General features: G+C 40.9%; 1 protein-coding gene across 1 annotated transcript; it reads right to left on the reverse strand.

The window, feature by feature from the left end:
* Positions 1-814: 814 nt before the first annotated feature.
* Positions 815-22,799, reverse strand: LOC140923659 (uncharacterized). Its single transcript, XM_073373732.1, has 8 exons — positions 22,652-22,799; positions 22,429-22,501; positions 16,297-16,348; positions 8,417-8,577; positions 7,413-7,462; positions 6,450-7,057; positions 4,003-4,449; positions 815-3,563 (listed from the first exon to the last, which is right to left on the reverse strand). The coding sequence occupies exons 1-8, from the start codon at positions 22,678-22,680 to the stop codon at positions 2,953-2,955; spliced, it is 2,031 nt and encodes a 676-aa protein (XP_073229833.1). The 5' UTR covers positions 22,681-22,799; the 3' UTR covers positions 815-2,952.
* Between the last annotated feature and the right edge of the window lie 2,417 nt (positions 22,800-25,216).

The following is a 25,216-nucleotide window of genomic DNA, read 5'->3' on the forward strand; positions in this document are numbered from 1 at the left end:
AGATAAATATTGAGTTAGTGATTTTATTTTTATTTAAATATTCTTTAGAGAGAGAGTCTGCTTTAATACTTAACTTGTTTCGTCTTGTTTCCCATTCCGTTATTCTCATTTTTACTCCACATTCCGCAGTTGTTTGTGATATCAAAAACTAAATTGTAGAGGAAAGGTTTATATTATATATAACGAACTCTGACAAATTGTGCGTTACTTGATGTGAAAAACACTAGTTAACCTGATCACCAGTGGACAGATTAAACGCAAACTTACCAAGTTAACCAACACTTTAATATAGAAGCTCTCCTTTCACAGTTTCTCTTTACAGAATTTACAGATTGCAAATTCTATCGTGAGGTCTGTTACTTATGTAAAGTAGCCTGCGAGCAAGCTCTCCTGTTTGCGCGAGCGAAGCGAGTCTCGCGAGAACGCCCCTCGCGGCTTCGCCGCTCGTTCGTGCGTTCTCGCGAGACTCGCTTCGCTCGCCCAAATAGGAGATCTTGCTCGCAGGCTATATGTAAAGGGGAAGACAGTTTGAATTTATAGCGAGAGAATCAAGTCATGTACATCATCTTTGTAATAAATACAGTATTAAATCGCATGAATATACGAGGTATGCAAAAGTTCATTAGTCAAAGACGTTGTGTCGTTAAGTTGATTTTAAAATAAAGTTTGAATCTACCCACACGAGCTCATATACAACTATTTCTAGAAAGGTTGTCGGAAAAACTGTGCACGCGACAGTCCCGAGAGGTATTATGGGATATGATCAGTACACTGTTCATGACACTGTAGCTGTCGAACCTACTTTTATTGCTTTCCTTTAGCACTCGCAAACATACGTCCATGGCCTCTCTTGCCATTGTTTGAAATTTCTTTGAAAAACAGTGAACTAAAAACCACCCACAATACCTTTCGGGATTGTCGCGTGCACTTTTTCCGACAACCTTTCTCGAAATAGCTGTATAATAGTTGCTACATGGTGCCAGGGAAGAGAAGCGAGAAAACCCGAGCGGTAAGAGTAGGCGCGGGTTTTACTCTTGTGTGCGTTTTGCTGGAGAAAGTTCAAGAGGCATTCAATGTAGAACCCAGATTATTTCATCCACTCACTGAAGAGCGAGAATACAAGCTTGGGTCCAAGCTTCTTCTCCCTTTTCAACCAAAACTTGTCCTGTTCAATGACGTCATCATTTGGTGGAACCAGCGGAGAGTGTCTGGGGACTCCGGACTCCTTATTTAACCTCTTTACACACCGGCCCATCAGACCGAAGACGAAACTGTTAACATTAATTGTACAGGAAATAGTCGTTAAGATACTAAAGCGTTTTAGTATCTTAATGACTATTTTCTATACAACTCATTTTTTTACCACTGAAGTATCGCATGCGTATCTTACTACAGTAGAAAATAATAAGTAGCGGTAAAGAAGGTTGCATTATGATTGGCTGTGAAACACTAAGTTCCAACAATGAACAAAAGTTTTGACCCCTCAATTAAAAATTACCCGGATCCGTCCATGCTCTGTCTTCCAAGGTTCTTTAATCCATTCCAATCCTAAATTGCTGGAAATCCTACTCAATTCTCAGGGGATAAGAGTTTGTAGACGTGAAAAAAAGCTGTGATCTTGGTCTTAAGCGTGAAAATAACGAAGTAATACTACGACAATAACCACTCCATTACTGACCAATTTGTATAGATTTGACATATTGAGATATAAGAACAAAGCTTACTGCACGAAGAGTAGACTAATTACAGTAACTAAAGCTTAGTTATTCATGATATATGATGCGAAGTAATGAAAATGTATAATACAAGGCACTAATATGTATTCTTTTCCTTTCCGTCTTAAACTAGGAAAACACGAGATTTTAGGGATAAATGATCGACTTACACGTGATCAAATGAATGAAATGAAAACGAAAAGACAGAAATGGCATGCCGTCATTTCCTCGTAAAAATAAAAGAAAAAAAACACTCTAGCTATGAATATGCATAGAATTAAACTATCAAAGAAACAAAGCGTAAGCTTATACACGGTCAACCTCTAAAATTCGGAAGTAATGTCGTTTGAAAACCCTCAAAAATATACACTAAATATGCGTAAACACCATTGCAATTCAAAAGCTACGCATCTACTCGATACTAATTACCGTACTATCTAAACTAATTTTTCTTTTAAAAACTACATTTTAATATTGTATAAATCTTTGAATATGATGTATTTTATCCGGCTTCGTCTACCGTAGACAAGCTGCTCGGCTAACATCAAGCAATTGCGCCATATAACAAGTCCTCCCACATTTTAAAAAAATTTAAACCAGCCCTCAAGGCGGTCATGTTAACGAACATAGTGCTACATAAGCTAAGTTAACAAAATGCCGAAAAACGTTTCGTAGAATTCCGAGAGCAACGGTTACATCAACCTCAAACAGGGTGCAACCTTTACTAGGGCATCTTACCCCTGTAAAATTCGCGTTTCTCCTACGTCATGCTGAGTGATGGTCCGGCAAAAACAGATGATAATATCACATGAAACTGTTTGAAAGCTTTAGCGATTTATCTTGGGACCAGGCTCTACAGTGGGGGAAAAGGTAAAAAAAAAAAAGAAAAACGGGGAGTCTGAGGAGGGGGATAAGGGCGCCGCCCTTTCCCCCTCCCGGCCAGTCCATCGCTCGGCTCCCTTCGCTCGCCGATTTTTTGTTCTTGTTTCATACCGTTGTTTTTTTCTGTTTTTGTTCTTGTTTTTGCCTTATTCCCAATTACGGAGCCTGTGCTCAGGCAAACTCTTTTTTCCCTTTCTAAATTTAAATTAGCCATCTTTGGATAAATGTGTTGCAAATAATAGCGGCTCGAAAAGGTAACGCGAACGTTGGGGTCCTTGCTTAAATGGAAGATTGTAATGGTAGCTGGAACCCATTCTGTCGGAATCCTACGATACCATGTCCCTAACCTAACCTTCTAATCAGTTTCTACCTCTTGTTTAACTGTGCCTTCCATATTGAGCAAGGCTTCCGGTGACTTGAACCCGCCTGACTCTTCTACCTCCATGTCTTGACCCGCTTCCGGAAACAAATCTTCCTTCAAGTCATCCTTCGCACCTCCTTCTACATCCGGTTGCTCCACTTCCGCTTCATTGCCTTCTCCAATCACAGCTTCATCTTCAGCCACCCCTGAGCTGCTCTGTCCTGCCTCTGTCACTTCCTTTTCCTTGTTCTCGGGCGAAGAGCTGTTTTCGGAGATGCTGGACAGCGTGGTCGACCCCGCGTTCGACGCTTTTTGCTTAGCGTGCCAGCGTTTGTGCTTGTTAAAATTCGACGGGTCGCTAAACTTTCTCGGGCATTCCTTGCATTTGAACGGGCGATCCCCGGTGTGAACTCGAACGTGTATTTTAAGACTGCTAGAGCTGAAAAACGTTTTAGTGCAATGGTCGCATTTGTACTTCTTCTCGCCAGAGTGTTTCAGAAGGTGAGACTTTAGCGAAGTGTACTTGGTGAAGATCGCATTACACTCATCACAAGTGTAGGTTTTGCCGTGCCGCTCAGATCGCTCGGCGCCTTCGGTCGCATCGCCTACAAAAAGAACACCAAACAATATAGTAATTATTTCTCGGAAACGCGTAACTACCCGGATTTCAACATTAGCGAGCAAAATGCTTTATGCACTGTGACGTAACGAGTGTAGTGACTGACTCTGTGAAATTTTTCTCCCTTTAGTCTCGATTACCGAATGTTACTAGAACGGGGAACGAAGAGCGGGGAACGAGCAAGTGGGGGACAGGGAAATGAAAAATGGGAAACAAGTTTAACTTGAACCCTAGCCCTATCAGTAACTTCATTTCCAACTCCCTGCTTTCTTCTCATTCTTCATTTTCCCTTTCCCCGTACTCGTTCCCCCGCTTTCTTGGTCCTCCGGTTCGAGGAAGGAGCGCGGGCTCATTTTCCGAACAGCGGCTGGTGATAGAGCCTATATTCTTCTCTGCCGTCTCTAAAATTCAATACCATTTTTTACCTTTTGCCATGATATGTTGGCCGCCGTCTTGGAGTTCACATACGTGTAGTCTCAGTTGTTCCGCTTCGAAGAAGGACGCGCTACATCGTGAACAGCTGTAAGGTTTCTCGGAGTTGTCTTCCTGAGTGTGCGACAAAAGATGTACTTTTAGCCGATCTCCTCTAGTGTACTGCTTGCCACAAAAGTGACACACGTGTGGCTTTTGGCCGCTATGACGTAGCATGTGACGTTTCAAGTCTACGGCCTGAGTGAAACGGCGGGAGCACACGTGACATTCAAAGGGCCTCGCTCCCGTGTGGACCAAAAGATGACGTTTCAGCCGGCTGGAGAACGAAAATTCTTTATCACACTTTTTACAGCGATAAATCTTTTGGCCCGAAGAGGTGACAATCTCGTCAGTTAGCTCTTCTTCCGTCAGACCGGTCTCCTTTGCTCTTACAGGTCGACCTGAATGCGGTTAAGTTAGAAAACATAAACAACATCAGTTGAGGCAGTGCAGACGACCCGTGGGATAAGCTAGATGGTAGAGTGCTAGCCTGAGATAACAGCCGACACAGCCCAGACCTGGGTAGCTCTTCTGACTGGTGGAAAATTTCCTTCAACCAATAAGAGGCACTACTTAGAATTAAGTGGTGAAGCGTCATCCGTATGGAATTTCTACGCTCGTTCCTCACACGCCAATTTGCTGGGAGACCAGTGGTTGCGTCGCAAAATGTCGACTGTTTTCTCAGGTTAGTCAAGGGCCCATAACCCGGAGCGAGCAACTTCCATGCGCTCGTGTCACGGCGTTTTCAAGGACCAGTTTATTTTTAGAACGGTTTTGGCGCGAGTTTTGAATATCTTTTAAATTCCATAAACCAGTCAGCAAAATTTTCAGACCTAAAAATGATATTTTTGTCTTTTAATAACGATTAGTTTTCCTTTTTGATATCTTATACTTCGAATATGCTCATAGACATGGTGGAGATTCTATTTTCGCGGGAAAAAGTGCCCTAAAATGTGTCTAAAAATAAACTGGTCCTTAAACATGCCGTGACATAGGCCTAGTATGGGAGTTGCTCGCGCCGGGTTATGGGCTCCTTGGTTAGTAGAGTGCCGATAGGTCTGTTAAGCGGAGGTCGCGGGTTTGAGCCCCGGCAGGTCCAATGACCAGACTAATATTACGCTGTGATAAAGAGGTCGCCTCAGTTCATAATAATTACTTTAGTGGGAAGTGACGTTAGCCGTTAGCCTCGCCTCCTTCAAACTAAGGATGCAGCTTGGCCAAGTGGTGCGTTTGAGTCCCCACCTGACCAATTCCTGAATTTATCTCTCGGCATCCCTGATTTAGCCAGCGTAGCCGTCGTTTTCGTTCCTTTTAGCCAAGCAGGAAAAGCGCGAGAGACGGGAAAACTGCCCACCTACCTACCCCTCCCCTAAGCCAACATTAAAGCTTACTTTACGTTTGGGGAAAAATGTTTGGTTAGGGTAGGGGTAGGTGGGCAGTTTCCCAGAACCCTAACTTGATACACTCTCTCTACTGTTTATTCTTTTTTAAAATTTCGGGCAACTTCCTTCCGGTATTTGTAAATATTTAACTTTGGGACGAGGCTAACCGTTTATCATTCTGTCACTAGTGTTTGCATTCAGCGGTATTTTTTACCACTAAAATGGACTTTTGAAGAACTCCAAACAACCTGATAGGTCGCCCCTTTTATATAGGCGCTGAGGGCTGTGCCACGGGTTGTCTCAATTTTGTTAATAGTGTCAATTACACGCCCTTATTTGCTATGAAACTTGAGAAATTACTTGTAAATGACAAAATCATACACCTCTTTCATACTGGTTGACCTCGTTAGCATGTGCAAAATACAAAAGAATTCTTACTTTCAAACGAGGTCAGAGAGGTTAATTATCATACGTATAAAAGAGTATATTAATAGGCCGCCATGAGGAAGGAGGTCTATAGCTTTGTGTGTCAAACAAACTTGTCTCCCAAACTGCTTGGCAAACAAATTTTCAAAAAGCACAATTGCAATCCGTTTCAATCTTCTTTAAGCTTGTCCATCCGTGTCTCTCTTTGTATTGTACGTGTTATTTACACTTTTATTTTATTTCATTTTTTTTATATACCGGTAATTTTTATTTCACTCGGTTTTGTGACGGTTCCCACACTTTGAATTTTGGTACACCTCGTGACATGGCTCCTTTGAGTTTAAGCAGCAACGTTTTTGAGCGACGAACGTCAACCGGAAGTGAGCGTTTTTCTCTTTTAATATATCGTGACGCTACCAAATTTGTATTACTAAGTGTCTTTACTCTTAAAGAGAAGTTTTGCCTAAGAATTTGTTCAAAATCACGGCTGAAGAGTGCAAAAAGTCCACTTCCGGTTGACGTGCATCGTTCAAAAACGTCGTTGCTCAAACTCCATAATAACTGGCATCTAGACAGTATCCATGGTTACACACCTCGGTCCTTAAGATGTACTACCAAGGGTGGTGGGTGCTGTCCCAGGGCGTTCTTACTCCTTGTCATGTGAATTGGAGGTGGGGGAGGGGGTGGAGCAGACACAGGCTGAATTTCCGCAGGCATCCCTCGTAACCTCGGCCCAGTCCACTGTGGGGGTTCCATAGGTGGCGGGTTAAGAGTGGGGCCTTGGGATGACTGACTAGGGTGGTGAAGAGGAAGAGTCGTTATAGGAACTGGGTTTACCACAGGGGTGGACTGAGGCAGCGGTGCATAAACACTGGTAGTGGCCATAGTGGACTGGTTAGCAAGCGCATTTTCGCCGGGTTGCTCGTTTACTGTTCCATTCCACATCTGGAAGTTTGGCGTCGGTTGAACCACAACAGGACTGTGCGAGCGGAGGGCTTCAGCGACCGAGATGCTAACTACAGGGTTGGAGAAGTCATGGTAGTTGGACGTGGGTGGCGCTTCTATGTGCACAGGAAACGGACCCGAAGGAGGTACAGTGTACGTTTGTTCTGGAACGACCACGGGGATGTCTGGACTCACAGATTCACCTTCAGATGAGAAGTTTGATACCCTTCTTGCTACTCCCTTCCTGTCATGCTTCCTGCAGAAAAGAAAAAAACAAACTGAAAACAAAGCAAGTGAATTGACGCCATGGAAAAACACTCGGGAGCTTGAGCAACGACTACGGTGACAGCAACGAGAACGGCAAATAGTAATAAGTTTGATATGCTAAACAACAACTCTGTAGTACATCATGCTTTTTGGAACACTTCTTTGCGGTTGTTGCACAATTCCTAGTTTAAAAATATGAGACTGTGAACAGTCTGGAAAAAAGGCTGAAACTGGAAAAATCAACCATGAGGCAAGAAGGGACCAACGAAGGACTGATATTCTTCCAGTTTATTACTCTAAAGCTCGTCTTGGATAAAGGCTATAGCAACCGTGTTAAAACATACCTTTTGGTTGGGCTATGGGCAGAGTTTTGGTCATCAGGACTGTCCAGGCTCTGGAGAAAAACCAAGCTGTTTCAGAAACTGGCTTCAATTGCCAACTAACTAAAATAAAAGTCAACTCCATTTGTAGCGGACACTGTAGGGAACTTGAGTTAGTGTCTTCATTAGCGGGAGTCCGTAATTGCGGAAGTTTATTTCAGTCAAACATCTCTTTTTTGCAGGGGAATTAGCTGCTGTCCGTATTATCGGGGTGTCCGTTCTAGCGGGGTGTCCGCAAGGCGAGAATTTTTCCTTCATTATTTTCGCAAATCTGCCGCTCCAAACTCTGAATGGAAACTGGAAACAAGTGGAATTTTTACGCTGGGAATGCTGGACTCACTTAGGTCACTAATTGTTTTGACAGGTCGTTGGTTTCCAATGACAACTGTTGTCCAATCACAAACTATCTTAGTAATCTCAGTACTAAATATGGGTACCCTGTCTTCTCACTCGGCAAAGTTTTTAGAGTAGTGTATTGCTAGGCTACGGTAGCCTTCTCCAGGCGATCATCAGGTAGTGGAGACGGCGCAAACAAAAGTGAACAAGAAAAACAGCATAGCCTGCGTAGCAGGCGCTTGGAAGTAGTGGGTGAAAGAGAGAACGGGCGCGCGAGAGAGACACGCTAGGGGTGAGGGAGCTCCCTCTCCCCTCGCGTGTCTCCTTCTCGCGCGCCCGTTTTTTTCTTGTGCCCACTACTTCCAAGCCCCTGCTAGGCAGGCTAAAAACAGCACTTCCTACCTCACCTTTCCTTTCTTCCGCGTTTTTGTTTTGTTTGTTTTTTCTCCGCTCTTCATTCCGGGACCCTTCCCACTATTTGAATGCCTGGAATAAGCTAAGGCTATGGAGGTGGTCTAGGGGAATTTTCGATGCTCTAATGATAACTGAGAGGAAAAGTCTCCGCTATTTTACATACTTGGCACGATTTTCTCCTCCCCTTAAAATAACCTAGTAAGGCTCTACCAATTTACCTCTCCGTTAGTGACAGGGGTGACAACCCTTTGTGCTTGAAGTTGAACACAATCCTTGGCAGCTTTGTGTTTTAAGTACTTCTGTAAACTGATGAACATTTGCTTGCATTTGCCACATTGGAAGAGATCAGGTTCAGCATCCTCTCCATCAGACTCATTTCCTAAGAGGCGAGAAAAATGTAAGATCAATACACAAGAACCAGAGCGCAAAAGTACCCCTAACGCGCCCGAGGATTTCCCCCCCCCCCCCCCTGGGAACGGGGGGTACTCTAGATTCCATATAAATGTGAAGCGGATGCTCTTCGGAAAATTCAAATTAAACCCCTAAGGGAGACCAATGTGGGTGTGCCTTAAGTTTAAACTGAGCCCTTATGGAGATTTCTGTGTGGTCACTGTCAGGGCATTTTTTGTAAATTTCTCTATGCACAGTAGTAAGCGATACCTAAATGGGCGAATATAGTGGCTTTCTATCGCAAACACCCTAAGTGAGACCAAAATCTGCAATTTACACCCCAAAGCGCCGAGACGACGAGCATGCCCGTCACTTTTATATGGAATCCCCTCCCCCCGGATTTACTTTCCCCTTCCGCCTCTCTAGCGCCCATGGCCACTGAGGTAGTTAAATCTTCACAGGAAAGCGCTACTCACTATATTTCTTGTACCAGGTTAGGGGTACCCAACGACGATTTCCTCCTAAATACATTGTAAACACTTTTTAGGCCATCTAGAGTACTTGCAATCCAAGCTGCGCTTTAAAGTTTGTATCTGCTCGGTCATCCTAGGGCAACTTGAGTCTTTTCGAAATTACAAGCGAGGACTTCGGTACTATTTCCCCGAAAATTTAAGATGCAATTTGAAGCTTTACCAAGGTTTCAATTTTATGTATTCCTCTTTCCGTCAATTTTTCAAATCCAATAATATTACGTTTTCTTTTTCTTCAAAATCGAAATGTGGTTAAACTTCAGTAAATCGTAGGGAATATATAGACTAGATAAGCTTCGAAAATCGTACAAAAGGAACAGTCACCGAGAAATTTTTAGCGGTTCTCAACCTATAGCAAATTCGAGGCAATATTTGATTCTTCGAACAGATATTTCAGAGAAAACGGTTGTTGGTCTTTGGGTGTCCCTGAAAGGTTACAGTTCGAAATTTTATTGAAAGTCCCTGGACCCTCAGGTCAAAGTAATGACCAAGACATGATCACTATAAGATAAGAATAGTCGCATTCTATCATTCCACCCATATAAACAACTGGGAACGAGCCTGCTACAGACCTATCTACACGCGTATACAACACCAGACGCTTTGCGTGAACCACCGTCGCGAGGGAATACATGTCCAGTGGCCTGACCGTTATTTAATGGGCGCATTCAAACGTTGATCCGGACTAATTCTCTTATATATAATCGGCTGGTTTTAATTTGCCGGCGAATCAAAAATGTTCCCATAATTATTAATACATTAAAGCCACAGGTATGAACAGAAATGCGCCCGGTCTATACGTTGGGTCAACTAGTCGACGTATAAAATTCAAGCACCACGTATGAATAAAAGATCGAGATCATAGTTTATTCTTGAAGCTATAATTTTATAGAAATTGAGTGCAGGGAATTGTAGTAAATAAGTTTGTGACTAATACTTCGTTTTAAAAATGTGCAAAGCAGAATATGAAGTCCTAATCTCAGAGTATAATCTCATTGGCTAGTCACAAGTACTACATCTTTCTTTTTCCTGTCATTTATAATCACTACACAACTCGACTACAAAATGAAAATATGGCACTGTTGATCGTTGAGTTTGCGGACAAGGTCGACGAGTTGCAAAGCTGAATCCGGACAAAATCATTCATATGGTATGGGAATTAAAAGTTGCAAAAACTATTTCTGTAAACTCAAAAATTCACTCTTGATGGTGGGCAACGAAATTTTACTTATTTGTTTGGTAGCCTGGGCTACAGACAAACTGCCGATAAATTCAAATTATGATATGCTAATACATTCGAAAATAAGGACAACAAACGATCATTTTCAGAAAATTTAGCTGGGAAATGGCATTACAGTATTAGCGAATTGTCATAGGAATAACAACGAAACTGAGAACTGGTTTGGTGGGTTGGATGATATAATCGATCGATGGACACCAAACAAACATCGAGGACGCCAGGAAACCACACGATTAATGCCAGGAAGCCGGAAAAATCTCGCAGGCCAAAAAGTGTAACAGCGATTTTATATCATGATCTAGAGACAAAACTTAAGAGACATAACTTAACAGCGCCTACCTGAGGCAAGATTTTCGAGATAATAACAGTGCATTGGAACCATATAAGCTTTTTACCCTTGTACTTCTTTCAGGACTTGCGTGCACAAACAGATATATTCACAAGATCGCCCAACAACTGAGTTTGGTCACTGGACAATAGGTTTTGCATATTGCATATTTCAATTCGTAATAATAAAGCTCCCATCCAAGACGAAACCAAGTAGAGAAGATCACGGAAAACGGCGTTTCAGTCTAAAAGTTGACTAGATTACTTTCTTTTTTCCCGGTAATTGCTGTATCTAAAAGGCAACTGCGTGTTTCATATTTCAGGAAAATACTTTCATGATCAGAGAAGTGTGATGACGAAATTAAAAATTCAGTTTGACAGCTGAATGCAAATGTATTTCACGCAGGTTTGCGGAAAAATCGTCATTAAGAAAGATAAAGATGGAAATGAAAAATAGGAACTACACGCCATCTCTAATGGTTTCATTGTTTTTCTTTACTAAGTGTTATTCTCGCTAAACTAGTTACCATAGTACGATAAAACATGACAAAACCAACATTTCAGGAACTTGACATATCGAACAAGGTATATTAACAAAGACTTTTTATTATGTTAATTATGCCCAGACAAAGCCTTAGCACCTAAACGACACATTAAAAAGCGACAATGAATTTTAAAGAACACAGAACTAGCGGTAAAAGTTTTAGCCTGCGTAGCAAGGACATAAGGAAGCGTTTCCACATAAGAAGATTTAGACAACACGCTTGCTATACAGGCAAAATCAGTTTTGTCAAACAGCAGTGCGTCACCAGCTGGGATAACAAAGCCTCCTTTTTTTGTCTTCTTGATCGAGAAGGAGAAAAGGAAGTTCTACCTGAATCGCGCAGCCCGAACATTAGGACTAGTCAATCTTGTTTTCTTATTTTCTCTTCCAACCAGTTTTTTAGTGCGAGCACCTGTTTATTGATAAACCGATGGTCAAAACTAAGCCCACTGTACCAAGGGCACGGCTATTAGGCCCGGGTAAGAAAAATGCAGAGAATGCTCAACAAGGATCTTACTCCAGTCATGCGGAGTCTTTTTGGAGTTCGCCAAAATCGAGAAAGCGAAAAGAAGTCTCCGCTGGCAGATGCTTAAAATTCGAACAGTCACGGCAACATCAGCTGATGATGTTTCACGGGCTATTAAAATGTTTGAAATAGCCAAAACAGTATTCAGCCAAAGAAAGACCAGCTCTCCAAAGCCTGAATATAAGCAAAGCCCTAACCTGTGTAGCAGGCGCCGGTTTGTTTTTTTGGGCGAAGGAAGAAGACTCTTGGACGCGCGAAGGGAGAGGAGGCATCCTCTCCCTTTCGCATGTTCCCCCGCGCGGGCTTTTAACAAAAATAAATGGCAGCTGCTACGCAGGCTAGAACGGCAGAGACGGAGGGAAAAACTACGATCAAGGTAGCCTGCGTAGCTGGCGGTATTGTGTGGGTGCGAGATTAAAGTTTTGGCGGCGGAGCCGTGTTCGACTATATTACAACGGCTCCGCCGCCAAATCTCACTCGACTGCTACACAATACCGCCAGCTACACGATCAAGGGTTCTTTTCGAGCGAGAGCGAAAGTGAGTGGAGCCTGGTTGCTTGATTAATACAGGTCACGTGAATGCACCAGGTTAGGGTTCCCGTTGAACACAGGGGCAAGTCTGCTATTGAACAAATCCCTGTTTAATCATGAGCCATTTGGTACGCCGTCTGCCAATTCAAAAGAAACTACGTAGACGGCAGACCAGCAAAACGTAACTTCTCATTGTTTACAGAGGGTTCGCATACCGTAGTATTTTTCGAAAATATGTGTTTCTATTGCACGTACGTAAAAAGGAAAATATTATCAATGCTGAGTACTGGGTACTTTCTGAAAATCGCAAAAATTAATTCCCAGCAAGAAAAATTCCATCTGTCCGAATCGCAAAAATTAGTTCCCGCAAAACCCAAAAAAGAAAAAAAAAATGCTAATGCGCTAAAATAAACTCTCGCAAAAATTTCCTGCCACATGGTAAATAGAGAACTCAATAGTGTTATATCAAGGACTCAGATCGTCTTTTGGTTTGTTTGTCGAGAAAAAGTAGAACAACTAGGCCAACAATGATATCCCATTGAGTGATAAGCCCTGGTCACCCAGGCATAGTTTTCGGGCCGACGTGATCATGCCGGGTGGTCGCTGACCGGAAACAGAAAACAAAAGAATATGTCAAACTGTTTCTTCTTGCCGGTTTCTTCTTGGTCTACCAATTTTCAGGGGTCGCGAACGTTTAAGAAATTTAAGTGGTGTTCGCTTACGAAAAAGAAAATGAAAAAAATGAAAAGAACGCTTGATCGAAGGTTACAGTATCGAGCAATTGACAGCCTCGACAACCGGTGAAATGGTTTCCTCCTTTGGAAGGAGACGGAAATTAGTTTTTGACACCGCTATCGTATCATGGTCGACAATGACCACGCCGGAAATTCAGACATCCATGAACTTGGTCCGAAAGGTACAGAGAAACAATTTCAATTATAAAACAAAAGAACAGAATTGTAGCAACATCCGACATATCAGGATTTGGTCCGAATTATAGCCAGTCTAACTGGGCAGACTAGCTAATACCATCTCAAGCAACATCAAGAGTGCGCCAGGAAGGAGACTCTTACCAGGAATTGAAGGCTCCTAAGCACTCTCGATCAGTTTTCAGCACAGTAGTCTCTTAATTAAAATCAACGTACCGTAAAAAGCATACTTGAGAACGTAGCATATGTAGGAGCCTGATTCCCTTCCCATCTCAGTGTGTTTACAGCTCTTGCGTGCAAAGTAAAGCGACCGGAGCAAACGAAGGAATGACTGGTTTGCCAGTCGGCAACAAAGAAACGCGCAAAGAGAGCACGTGACCTGTCGGCTGTCGCCCTTGGACCTCACACTGGGCGGGGTCGGAATGTCCGAACGGAAATTCGTGTTAAAAAACAACCTATCATACCAGTTTCAGGCTTTCGCGGCTGTTTTTCAGCAAGCACGGCTGTTTTGGGTGTATCACCCGGGGGGGGGGGGGGGGGGGTACTACCATATATGTGGGCTATATAGGTATGTGCCGCTGTGAAGGGTATGGTTTTCAAGCAGTTTACTCTAGGATAGGGTATATAAATCAGAGCGTTTGGCTCTAGAATAGGGTATCATTTTTCAGGAAACTGATCAGTTGGTTGAAGATTTATCTAGACTAGGGAAACAGCTACTCTAGGATAGGGGGGATTTGGGGAGTTTAATCTAGTATAGGGTAGCAAAATTCAGCTGAACTAGCTCTGGTATATATAGGTTAAGGATTCCGGGGTCTCAGCGGCACATTCCCACCCAGAAATTCCTAAAGTACCCCCCGGGGTGTATCATCTAGTGATTTTGCATCCATCGTGTTTATTGCGCGCTTGGCTTTATCGTCACGGGAATTCCCTTTTGCTTTAGTGAATTCTCCGGCGTGGAAATTCGGCATGCAGGGTTCTGGGAGTTAATTTTTGGTCCAAAGATTTTTCTGGGTTTTGATCCTTGCCTCCATCGACTCTCTCGCTCCAACTTTCGTGCAATAATTCAATGGTAAACGCTTGCTACGCAGGCTATCAGGACCGACTCCATTCCAATTGAGGAGTATCGGTTCACGGTTTGTTCCATGGCCAGATCGTTCCAAGCCCTGGAACAATCTAACTTTAAAAAGTTAGATCGTTCCACAGTTTCAGTGCAACAGGCTCGATGTGAGGCGCGCTTTTTTGGCTTTTTGGCTACCAGAAACGAGGTATACTAATGAGTTATAACGCCCTTATTTGTGCTCGTAGTTTACCCATGGGTAAGGGACAGACTGGCGGGGGCGGGGAATTTTCACAGCTTCATGAATACATGTTATACATCTCCCCACCAGCCCCCCACCCCATAAGCGGAAGTAACCTTCCCGTCATCCCCTCCATCCCCTCCGTGTTCTTCCGGCGGCAAACTTAAATCCGCCATTTTCCCCCGATGGATTCTTTTCCAGAGTTGTAGCCACATTTAAACAAAGGTGAGTTAAAACCCTTTACCAATTATTTTACTTTAATAGCAGGTTGGTCTGCAGCACTTTTGACCCGAAAATATTGAATACCTGGCTAAAAAGACTCAGTTTTTATTATTTCTTTAATAAAATATTCGAGTTGTTAGAAGCCCACAGATTCGATTGGATTCTTGGCGTCAAAATCGTGTTTGCTCTGAACTAAAAATAATAAATAATAAAATAAGACGTTTCGCTGGGAAATGTGGGCTATTTTCTCAAGCTAGATTTATGAGCAGCTGTTCCCTTCTCTTACACGTAGTTAGTTGATCGAGCAAAACATACTAGGGGCAAATTTATAACGACCCATAATTGCATGTAATTGAAGGCACCCAGCCTCACAGTCACTTCTCACATCACTCTTTGACACTCACATATCATACTTGCCACTCAAGTGATAAAAACTTATCCCAAAAATAAGAGACCATTCACAGTCCAGCCAGGAATCAAATGTAGGGGCACTTTCCGTTAGACCAAAATTTCCAGATTTTTAAGAAATTAAAAACAAACCAATGGAACACAAATTTCCAGGCAACATTTGCCCAAGAAAAATGTGTCGCAAGGATAGTTAGGGGAATGTAAACATCCCTTTGTGTGTGATTGTGTGTTCTGCATGTACACAGGCAGGTCCTTCCTTATAGTTCTCGATCTTTATGATTTGGGGATTGTCAGTAAGATTTTTTTCTTTTTCTTTTTTTAATTTGATTTTGTAAAGGGAAGTATTAACCCAATCAGTAATCATTTCAACAGGGGGTTGAGGGGTGGTAGTGAGGGGTGGGGGGTAGGTCAAGCCAAAAAACCCTTCATTGAGCATGGAGGGGGGTTACAGTTTTTTATAGTGTAACCTGATATCAGTGCAAATTATCTGTTTACTAGTAAATATGTGAATTTTGATGCAAGTTTAATTCACAGTGCCCTGCGAGCAGAGGTTTATATCTGGCATGACTTTTAGTATTTTGTAAAGTTGTTTGCGTGGCATGAAAATGAACTAACTACGCAACTGACAGACCTCATGAATGACTACCAGGGGGATACTCCCTTATGTAACCCAAATAGGTATGTGCCGCCCTAAAGAGTATGCTTTTGTGCCATTTTGGTCCGAAAACAGGTGGAGACAGCCCATTTTGGTCCAGAATCAGTGTGGCTTTCAAGGGAACTACAGCAGTGCATGAACATATTTATTGTTTCAATTCCAAGCGAATGAGAAAGAACTGACTAATGTGCAAATTTGTAATGGATTTAACAAATCTTTTTTGTTGGCAATTTAATCTAAGTAAACATGACACATTTTCTACCTACATAAGGTCTTAAACAGGTGTGGAAATGACATTTTTTGGTCTGAAATACCTGGTCAGGATTGGAAGAACTGGGTGGCACCCCCCCCCCCCCCCCCCCCACAAGAATTTCCAGGAGTACCCACCCGGAATGACTTTACAAATGCTTAAAGCCATGGCAGAAAGAAACCTCTGCTTGCAAGGTGCATGTAATTCACAGTGCCTAAAGGATATAAAAAAGCAAGTGACCAACAAACCTCCTCCAGAGCCAAGATGAAACATAACATTTGAGTGATCTATCCCTGAGATCTGGAAATGGATAAAGCAAAAAAATTGTAGCAAATAAGTACTTTGTGCATTACTTTACAAGTGTAATGGAAACCTAGAGGAGGAAGGAGGCAGGGGGGGGGGTGCCCATTACTTTAAATGTCGTAAGTTGGTACAGTGTATGTGCTGCCCAACAGGGCATGGTTTTCACTAACAAGGACTTGATTGTTAAACGGGGAATATACAATTTCATTACTCTGCATCCTGAAAAGGGTTGTAAATAGAGGTGTGTAAACAAAATTTTGAGCTTAAAATTTGTTGAATAATTCATTAACTCATTTCTTTGATGGCTAAAATTACTGGAAAAAAATAATATTAATTTACAATATGCTGTATCGAAGTTTGTTCATTTAACTTGATACTGTATTAAGTGAGAATTTTAGTTTGAGAACATATGCATGAATACAGAACTTTGTGCACAACATTTCACAATTAGTAAGAATAACAATTTCTCCTTTAATCAGGATCTGTAATAATATTATTAGAGTTTTTGTCAGGGAATTAAAAAAATGAATTGTGGCACAAAACTTATTTTGCACTTCAAAGATGACGTAAGGGCTTTGTAATGATGGTCAGTAATAAGATACGGTTATTTTTTAGTATTTTTATAACAGATCAGTAAATCCTAATGACAATAATATTAATTATTTTGATCAAAGAATTTAAAATATTATCTTAATTAATGTTGCTGTACCAGCCTCAAATTGTGCTTAAATTTTTATATATCCAAAAATTATTTGTTGTATAGTAAACTAGTTGAAGTCGCTGAGGTATTCAATTCTACTTTTTGTGTCCTTAACGTTGAAAATCACAACAATTAATGCCAACAAAAATAACTGAAACTAACAAGAAGAAAGTGACCAGCTACCACATAATTAAACCTAGAAATTTGCTTGAAGCCAGTGTCATATTAAAATACATAATAATCATACAAATAACTAATCAATTATTCATACAGTGTACTCAGCAAAAACTGTCAACAGTGTATGGTGTGGCCTAAGAGGCTAAAAGAGCCTGTTCTTTGTTGCTTAAAACCGTTTGCCTGAATCTAGTTCTTTACTTTTAAATTCTGCCAGAATATTTTGAAATCTCCCGTGAGTCCCTTTAGTCATGAAAATAAAAACCTCAGCTTGCTTTTTAGGGCAAAATATTGTATCTCATTTCTGGGTTGCAACTCTAAAGAGCTATAGCCTACTGTTATTACCTTTTTGGTGGACCTATCTTTGCTGAAAACAGGCAAGTCAGATGACACTTCTGGTTTAGAGGTTTCAGTTCTTGACACTTACCGTCAAAATACTCAGTGTGTTCTGCTTATTATTGCATTTATGGTGTACAGATGGAGTGGCTTTCATTTATCAGACCAGAAAAGATTGCATTGGCAGAAATATTGAGAATTTGCTTTTGAAATTAAAAATTGCAATGTTTCAAAGATTTTGTTGTTTTGTTCCGGGGCACCCTGGATTCCACAGCCTCAGAGCACTGAGCTCCCTTCAATTGAGCACAGCCTTGAAAAACATTGTTCATTACTATAATTATTTTAATCTCAACATACACGTATTATCGAAATGTTTGTGTGCGAATTAAGTAGCAACAGTTGGCACAGAGACGCTCCTGACCCATTATTGTTTGTTTGAAAAGAGTATAATGTTCATCCAGGGTTGTCAGAAAGTTTTGAAGTAGACGGCCAGTCCAGGGATATTTTATTTAAAAAACACCATCTGTAAAGAATGCGAAGCAGAGTAGCCGGCTGATACTAACCAAGTAGGGGCAATTTTCACCGGCAGCTGGCTACTTTTGACAACCCTGGTTCATCCCCAAGTGTTTTACATGAATGATTATTATGTTCAAGTTTCGTAGTACGTGCAAGTTATTGCTGTACTGCAGGAAATCCACTAGGTGGGGTACAGCCAGTCCTCTATGCTTAGCAAATTAAAATCTTTGCAAGGTATGTGAGGAGGCCGGGACTGCTGTCTTTTGCAGGCTGTAGCTGTGGTCATTCAGAGTCTTATTGAGGTTGCCTTTTACTCATTCCAGTAATCCGACAATGATTAGACTATGTGTTACCCGCTTCTGCCTTAACCTGGAGAGTTCACAGCTCTTGACACCAAAAGATACATGTACTATTGGTATATAAAGTGCAAGTGAGGTGCTTTTGAAAATGAAAACATACTAGGAATTCAGATAAATTGCTTAGAAAATTAATCCAATGAACAAAGTAGTAAAATAAATGTGACCATCACTCGCTATTTTGTTTGTTACCTGTTTCATAAAACGAAAGCTGGAATGCCTAGACCTTAAAGCATCAGTTGCTTTAAGGGTTACGTATTAGCAGATGATGGTTAAGTCGGCACTATTATTTCCATCCACCCACTTTACTGCCATTTTCATGAAAGTATATACATACATGTATATATATAAAAGAAACAAGAAAAAAGAAAAAAAAATCGAGTGCATGGGGGCAGTTTCTCAAAAGTCTTGGTACTACCAAAGCTGAAAAGCTGTTTTTGTTTTCATACAGGTAATAGAGAAGGTAATAGAGAGATTTTGACAAACATCAAATTCAAGTTGACAGTTTCTCAAATGAGAAGCCAGATAAAAACTGCCTAAAATATTTCTTTCTGTAAACCTGACATGAAACTAATTTGTGTCGATACAATGAACAGGACATGAGTTGGTCAGGTGGTAAGACATTTACTGGTGCAGTGTTTCTAAAAATTAATATAATCCCTCTCATATGACAAAACTACAGTAAAAGGAAATCTAGTAATTGCATATTATGTTAATCATGAGAAAAAATGAATAAACTAAATGTACAGTATTTATTCACAACTGTATCATGATAAGCCTGACAAGACTGATTATGAAATGTTACAATGTCTCTAAATATATCCTCAGTATTTTCTTGTAATGTAAATTTTTAATCTCAAAATAAAACCCCATCGTTAAATAGTTAACTGTAACATGTATAAAAGAACCTGCTTCATATTGTTTGGCTAAACAGGTTCTTATATGCTTGGTTATTAAAATGGCAAATTTCTGCCTGCAGATTCTTTAATCACAGGGTTCTTACACACAGTTTTTTACTGTATCAATTAACAAAACGAAATGAACTGGTTTGCTACCCAGCTGAACCACACTAACTAAAGTATCCTTGGCTTTTAACATTTGATTTTAACATTTGGTTTTAGGCCAGAAAAGTTACCAGGACTTTTTAGAGACAAACTATCAAAGATAGTAACAGAAACACATAGGCCAATATGGGATTTGTTTGCATACTGTATTTATTTGATTAACCTCCCTGGGTGCTTACTAAATTTCAGGGCTTTAAAAGAGTGGGCAGTTATTCCAGGTGGGCGCCATTTGAGGCTGAGCTTAATAAATTTTCACCATTTTCAGTAAGTAACAAGTTTGTTTTGCAACAAAACAACAAATAGTAACAAAACATGGAGATGTACCAAAGCAGAATTTTAGCCTGTCAATTAGAGTTTCTTTACAATACTAAAGAAAAAAATTGGTCTTTGAGGAAGTCTTCTAGTGGTACTTAGTCATTGTCCATGTCATTGTCAGTAAGATCATTTTTCTTATTCAAGGCTGGTTGCATATTATTTTTCCCTACCTATAGGGCGAGTAGTTACCACAATAACCTGAATAAGCTTTATTAAATTTTTCACACCTCAAATGCACTGCTTATTCGAGGGCAGCACTTATTTGAGAGCAGTGTTTATTTAAAAGTTGGATGTAACAACAATTTGTTACAGTATTATTATTTTCCATATTAAATTAACAGAATTAAAGTCTTTTGATTTTTATTTTATCGGGATGGTAGAGCTTTTTGGAGGGAAGTGTTTATTTAAGTTTAGTTGGTATTCAAGGTGAGCACTTATCCTAGGGTTGGGTGTTTAATCACATAAATATACAAAAACAGCTGATAAACATCAGAACGGCTTTGATAAACTAATAATAATAATTATAATATTGTATTTATTCAAATAAGTGCCCAACCTCGAATTAGTGCCCACCTCGAATAAGCACCCATCCTAAAGGCAGAAAAAGTTAATAAGCATCCAGCCTCGAATAAACGCCCACAACATTAAAATGAAACTCAAAAGACACACTTGGTAGATCCTCAGAAAAAAAAAAAAATAGAAATTTTGCTTGTCAATATTATTGTTAACAGTTTCACTTCTGAAAGTGAATAAGTGAAATTTCCTATCTTTGAACTTCAAGAGAAGGATTTAACCAATTGTGTTGTAATTTCTAAAAATAACAGCTTGCATTAAACATTTAGCTTGATAGAATTTGCAGTTAAAACAGGAGAGAATACTATATGTACCTGGAGGAGGCCCAAAGGTGTTGGTTCAGCACTCATTGAAAGGTGGCACAAATTTACGGGTAGGGCTGATACCAGGGGCATAGCCAGCTTTTCGACTAGTTGTAGGCCTGGCTGACTTTCATTTCCACTTATACTGAAAATTGCACGCATGACTAGTACGCACTGACCTCACCAACACCATAAGCTTTTAAGCTTTTTAGCTTACCCAACCACGCGTAATTTATTACCAGCAGTAGAGTGATCAAACCAAAAATTTGTAGGCCCAGGCCTAGAGGTCTATGAGCTGGCTACACCCCTGGATACAGACCATAATTAGTTTAAAATGGAGGTAAAACTTCGGAGATAGAAAATGCGTTTTGTAAGGTGAGACACTTAAAAGTGTGTTATAAAAGTAACCAGTCCATAGACAACAAACAACCGGTTTGCTGAAAAGTTTGGTCTCCCTACTCTGAGTTAATGTAACAAGCAAGGAAACTATGGACCCAAAAGCGAAATAAAAAGTAAACAGTACTGAATAAAAAGCTTTTTAACAAGAATGATATCATATTTTCTGCTTGGGATACCTATGCCGTTTTGACCAGAGCACTTGGAAATATGAAATCGACTTAAAGCCTTATAGATGTAGTAAATTTGCCACAATCAAGTCACACACCCCATCAGTATTTCGGCTTTGTTTTTGTAGGTCAATATACGCATGTTTTGACAGTGCGAATTAAGCTCCCTGGCCTTTGAAATTCTTGGGTTAATCATCTTTGCATGTCGCCTAGATCAGTGTTACAATCAATTTTGAGGGTCGGTGGTAAACAACACCAAGCCCTTCGCAGCGAGGAAATTTCAACGCCGAAACCATCTAGACAAATTACACCACATGCCCGTTGCCGAAAGCACGTGTGCAAAAAAAAAAAAAAGGAATAATGTTTATATTCTAAAAAGAGCCTTCTAACGCACTCGGCGTAAGAAACAATACGATGTTATGAATATGCCAAAGTGACACTACTATTCGATTTCATCCGCGGCGCAGGGCAAATGAAAACATATTGAGTTATTTGCTTGTACCAGTTCATTGAAGCATCATTCAAATTCGAGGATCACAAAAGACTCCTTTGCAGATTTGCATCCGAATAAAAGCGGCCTTTTTTGTTTGTAGCCCGAATCAAGCGCATGGGCCTCTGAGAAACTCTGGAAGAACCAATTTATGTACTGTACAAATGAGCTCATCGGGTCAAACTCCGCGCCCGAACCCGCCGTCGATTTTTATCACTTCGCAGGACTAAACGGCGATTTTGGTACGTTCTCACGGTAATTGCATTACTTGGAAAAACAGTTTTTCAAGTGTAAAGCCTTCCGACAATCTGGAGTTAGCTTCAAAGGCAGTTTACCAATAGGAGGTATTCCAAATACGCGACTCATTTCACACATTTACATGCAAGCCTGCTTATCGTGAACTACAAAGGGCTTCAATCATAGTTTGACTAGCGAAGACACGAAACCATAAAAACCACAAAAGTTCGCCTCAAAGTTACGTAAATATCTGCCGGGCTTGTCGATCTGCTTGATGAGGGCTTTCCAACAAGTTTACAGGGCTAAAACTCGTACAATTTTACAATAAAGTGCCCCACACTAGTCATGCATACCAAACAAGCGTGTCACTTGAAACACGCAAGATCGACCAGGCAGTGTGATGCGAATCGAATCGAAGCCTCCGAAGTTTATAAGAAAATGCACTTACCAGCATAAAACTATTGCGTCTACCGTTCGGTTGTTCCTTGGAAAGCTTTGAGATGATGGTTTCCAAGTTTTGTCTGGGAAAGAAAACACAAGCATCAAAATAATTATCACTTTTCACACCAAATAGCATGTGCGTGCTAACACCTATCCATTGTGTCGCCCGCGAAAAGAATCACTTCATTGAAACTTCGGGTTAGGAACAGTCAAATCGATTCAAAAAGTACCCCTTTCGCGATTCTCCGAATTCTCCCATGACAAACCCTGGCTTGATGGTCTTCAACTTTTGCAAAAGCGGCGAATTTCACGACCAAAACACAGGATTATTTTTAACGGCGAAAGGTCAACATCTCTCGTTGTCCGCTCACCATCTCTCACTTCTTTACATTCCTGGTCGCTCTAACTGGAACCCTGGTCAGCGGTTGCACCTTGTCACGCGAACATAGCACGCAAAGCCGACAAAAATCGGGGAAGACTGGGTTGGAGTCACGCAAAGTAAACCTCAAAAGCAAAGAAATGAGTATTTTTGTCGGCGCAAAAAGATTCATCTTCAAAAAGTAATTTTTCTTTTTGGGAAAAATGGGATTGTACAAAGTTTTCACTCGTTATGTCTCCTAAAAAACCTGTTTTAGTACTTTTAACATCTTGCGTGATGCAGGGTGACGAGCCTTGGATGACAGCACGCAAAAATCAGCACAATTTAAACAGACCCCCGCACAATGTAAATTCGTCATGCACCCAAACAATAAAGCAAACCATGCATGAAAGGGTTTCAGTCACACAATTTTATGCATTTCTGTCACGTTCAAACCCAATACCGAATAGTTTTTCGTCTATCCGGTATAGTATAAACACCTATCCGATATGTTTTTATCCACTTAAGAGATCGGCGACGGGCAGCTTCGCTCTGTTACAGAAACCACACCGAAATAACCCGTTGTTGTGTGTGTGTGTACAGCAACCTTATCCGGTATTGTTTTCGTGCCGGCACAGAAGCTATCCGGTTGAGTGTCAACATAGCCGAAAGTTTAAAATAAATTCTCATATCGAGATAAACAAAGCCATAAGAAATTCTGCTGAAAACTGTTTATTCAAATAGCGGCGCTTCATATTTTTCCCAAGCCGTCCAATTTTAACCAAACTGCGTGTATTGCCACATTGTTCGTTTCAGCTCGGCTCGAGCAGCGTGATAGGGAATTACTGCTCACTTAAAAGCCTCGTTTAAAACAAGGATCACAGTCGCTCAATCAAAGGACAGCAAAATATTTATATTAAGGACATTGAGGAGCCCTACTGGAAATGATGTAATTAACTTTCCATCTAAATCGACAGCGGGAATCATTCCAGCAATTCAGGCCCCGTTCACCTAAATCCGGATGTAATGACACCGCACGCGCCGTATTTATTTTTACGCGAATCGACTTTCCTTCCACCCGAAACCGGTGGGCAACTGATTCATTCCCGGCCCCCTCGTTTTAAAAAAGAAAAAAGCGGTTTCAAGATTATTCGGACTTATGTGGACGGGCCTCAATATTGAAACATCACAATGAACTGCGGCACATTTAGTTGCCTTTCAAATGTTATTCAGTCCCGTGTTTCAGTGCTCTTAGACGGCCAAAACAGTTAGACAATTTTAATTTATGAGCAGAAACTTATTTAGACAAGTGTTTCTGACGGTCAAGCCACTCACCGCTTTTCTCGACCTTTTATACCAAAAGCAAACCTTTTTTTCTTTTTTTTATTTATTTGTATTTTTGTATTTAATTATTTAATCATTTTTCTTTTTTTATCGCGAACATGTAGACCAGAATGCCTCAACGAAACGCAAAGGCTTACTTTGGTCACGAAATCAATTCTAAACCGTAAACTATTGTAGCAATTTGTCGAGGGGGCATTAGTTGTCGCTCTATTTACAAGCAAACAAAATTGTTATTCAGGATTAGTTTACATACTACATATTTACATACAGAAAATATTTCGAATAAAGATATGCAAGGCAAATGTGGCAACCTCGGTTAGCTTTGTTGAAAACAACAAGTACTTGAACTTAAAACTCCTAAACTTCAAGTGCTTGTTATTGTACTCGCGGTGTTAGTTTATAACTACGAATCACTGCGGTGACTATTCGTTTGCTCCGCTCGCCATACTATTGATATTTTAGGCTTATTATAGATACACACAATTTTAAGTATCGGAAGTCAACTGTTCTTTGTCTTTTGAACAGATTTTGACGGCTGGGCTGTACTGTACGTAAACACACGCCTTTCATGTGCCATTGCCCCCAACGGGGGGGGGGGAGGGGACGGTCTCTCACTTTTATAAGCCATATAGTTATGTGCAGCCCCTAGAGGGTAGGGTTTTTGCGCCGTATTGGTCTGAAAACGGGTATAGACTTCGCACACTTTGGTCTGGAATCGGGTGTGGTTTTCGAGGGAACTACGAGAGTGTATGAATGTATTTGTCGTTTCAATTCCAAATGAATGAGAAAGAAAGATATGCAGTAATTTCTAGTATGCGAAATCCAAATGGATTTTAATTAAGAAATCTTTTTGTTGGCGTCTCAGGTCTGAAAATGTGTTGAAGATGACATTTTGTGGTCTGAAATAAGGTCAGGATTTAAAGAACAAGCCGGCACACGCCACCAAGATTTCCCAGGAGTACCCCCCCGGGCAATTGCCATAGAGGACACGAGACTAGGGCCTCTTCCGCTTGCCGCCGCTGGGAAGTTTCAACAGAGAAAACTTTCGCAAAACGTCCCACCCGTGAGACTTAAGGTATGTGAAAGGCCCCCG

The sequence above is a fragment of the Porites lutea genome, chromosome 13 (assembly GCF_958299795.1).
Source record: "Porites lutea chromosome 13, jaPorLute2.1, whole genome shotgun sequence".
NCBI classification, from domain to species: domain Eukaryota; kingdom Metazoa; phylum Cnidaria; class Anthozoa; order Scleractinia; family Poritidae; genus Porites; species Porites lutea.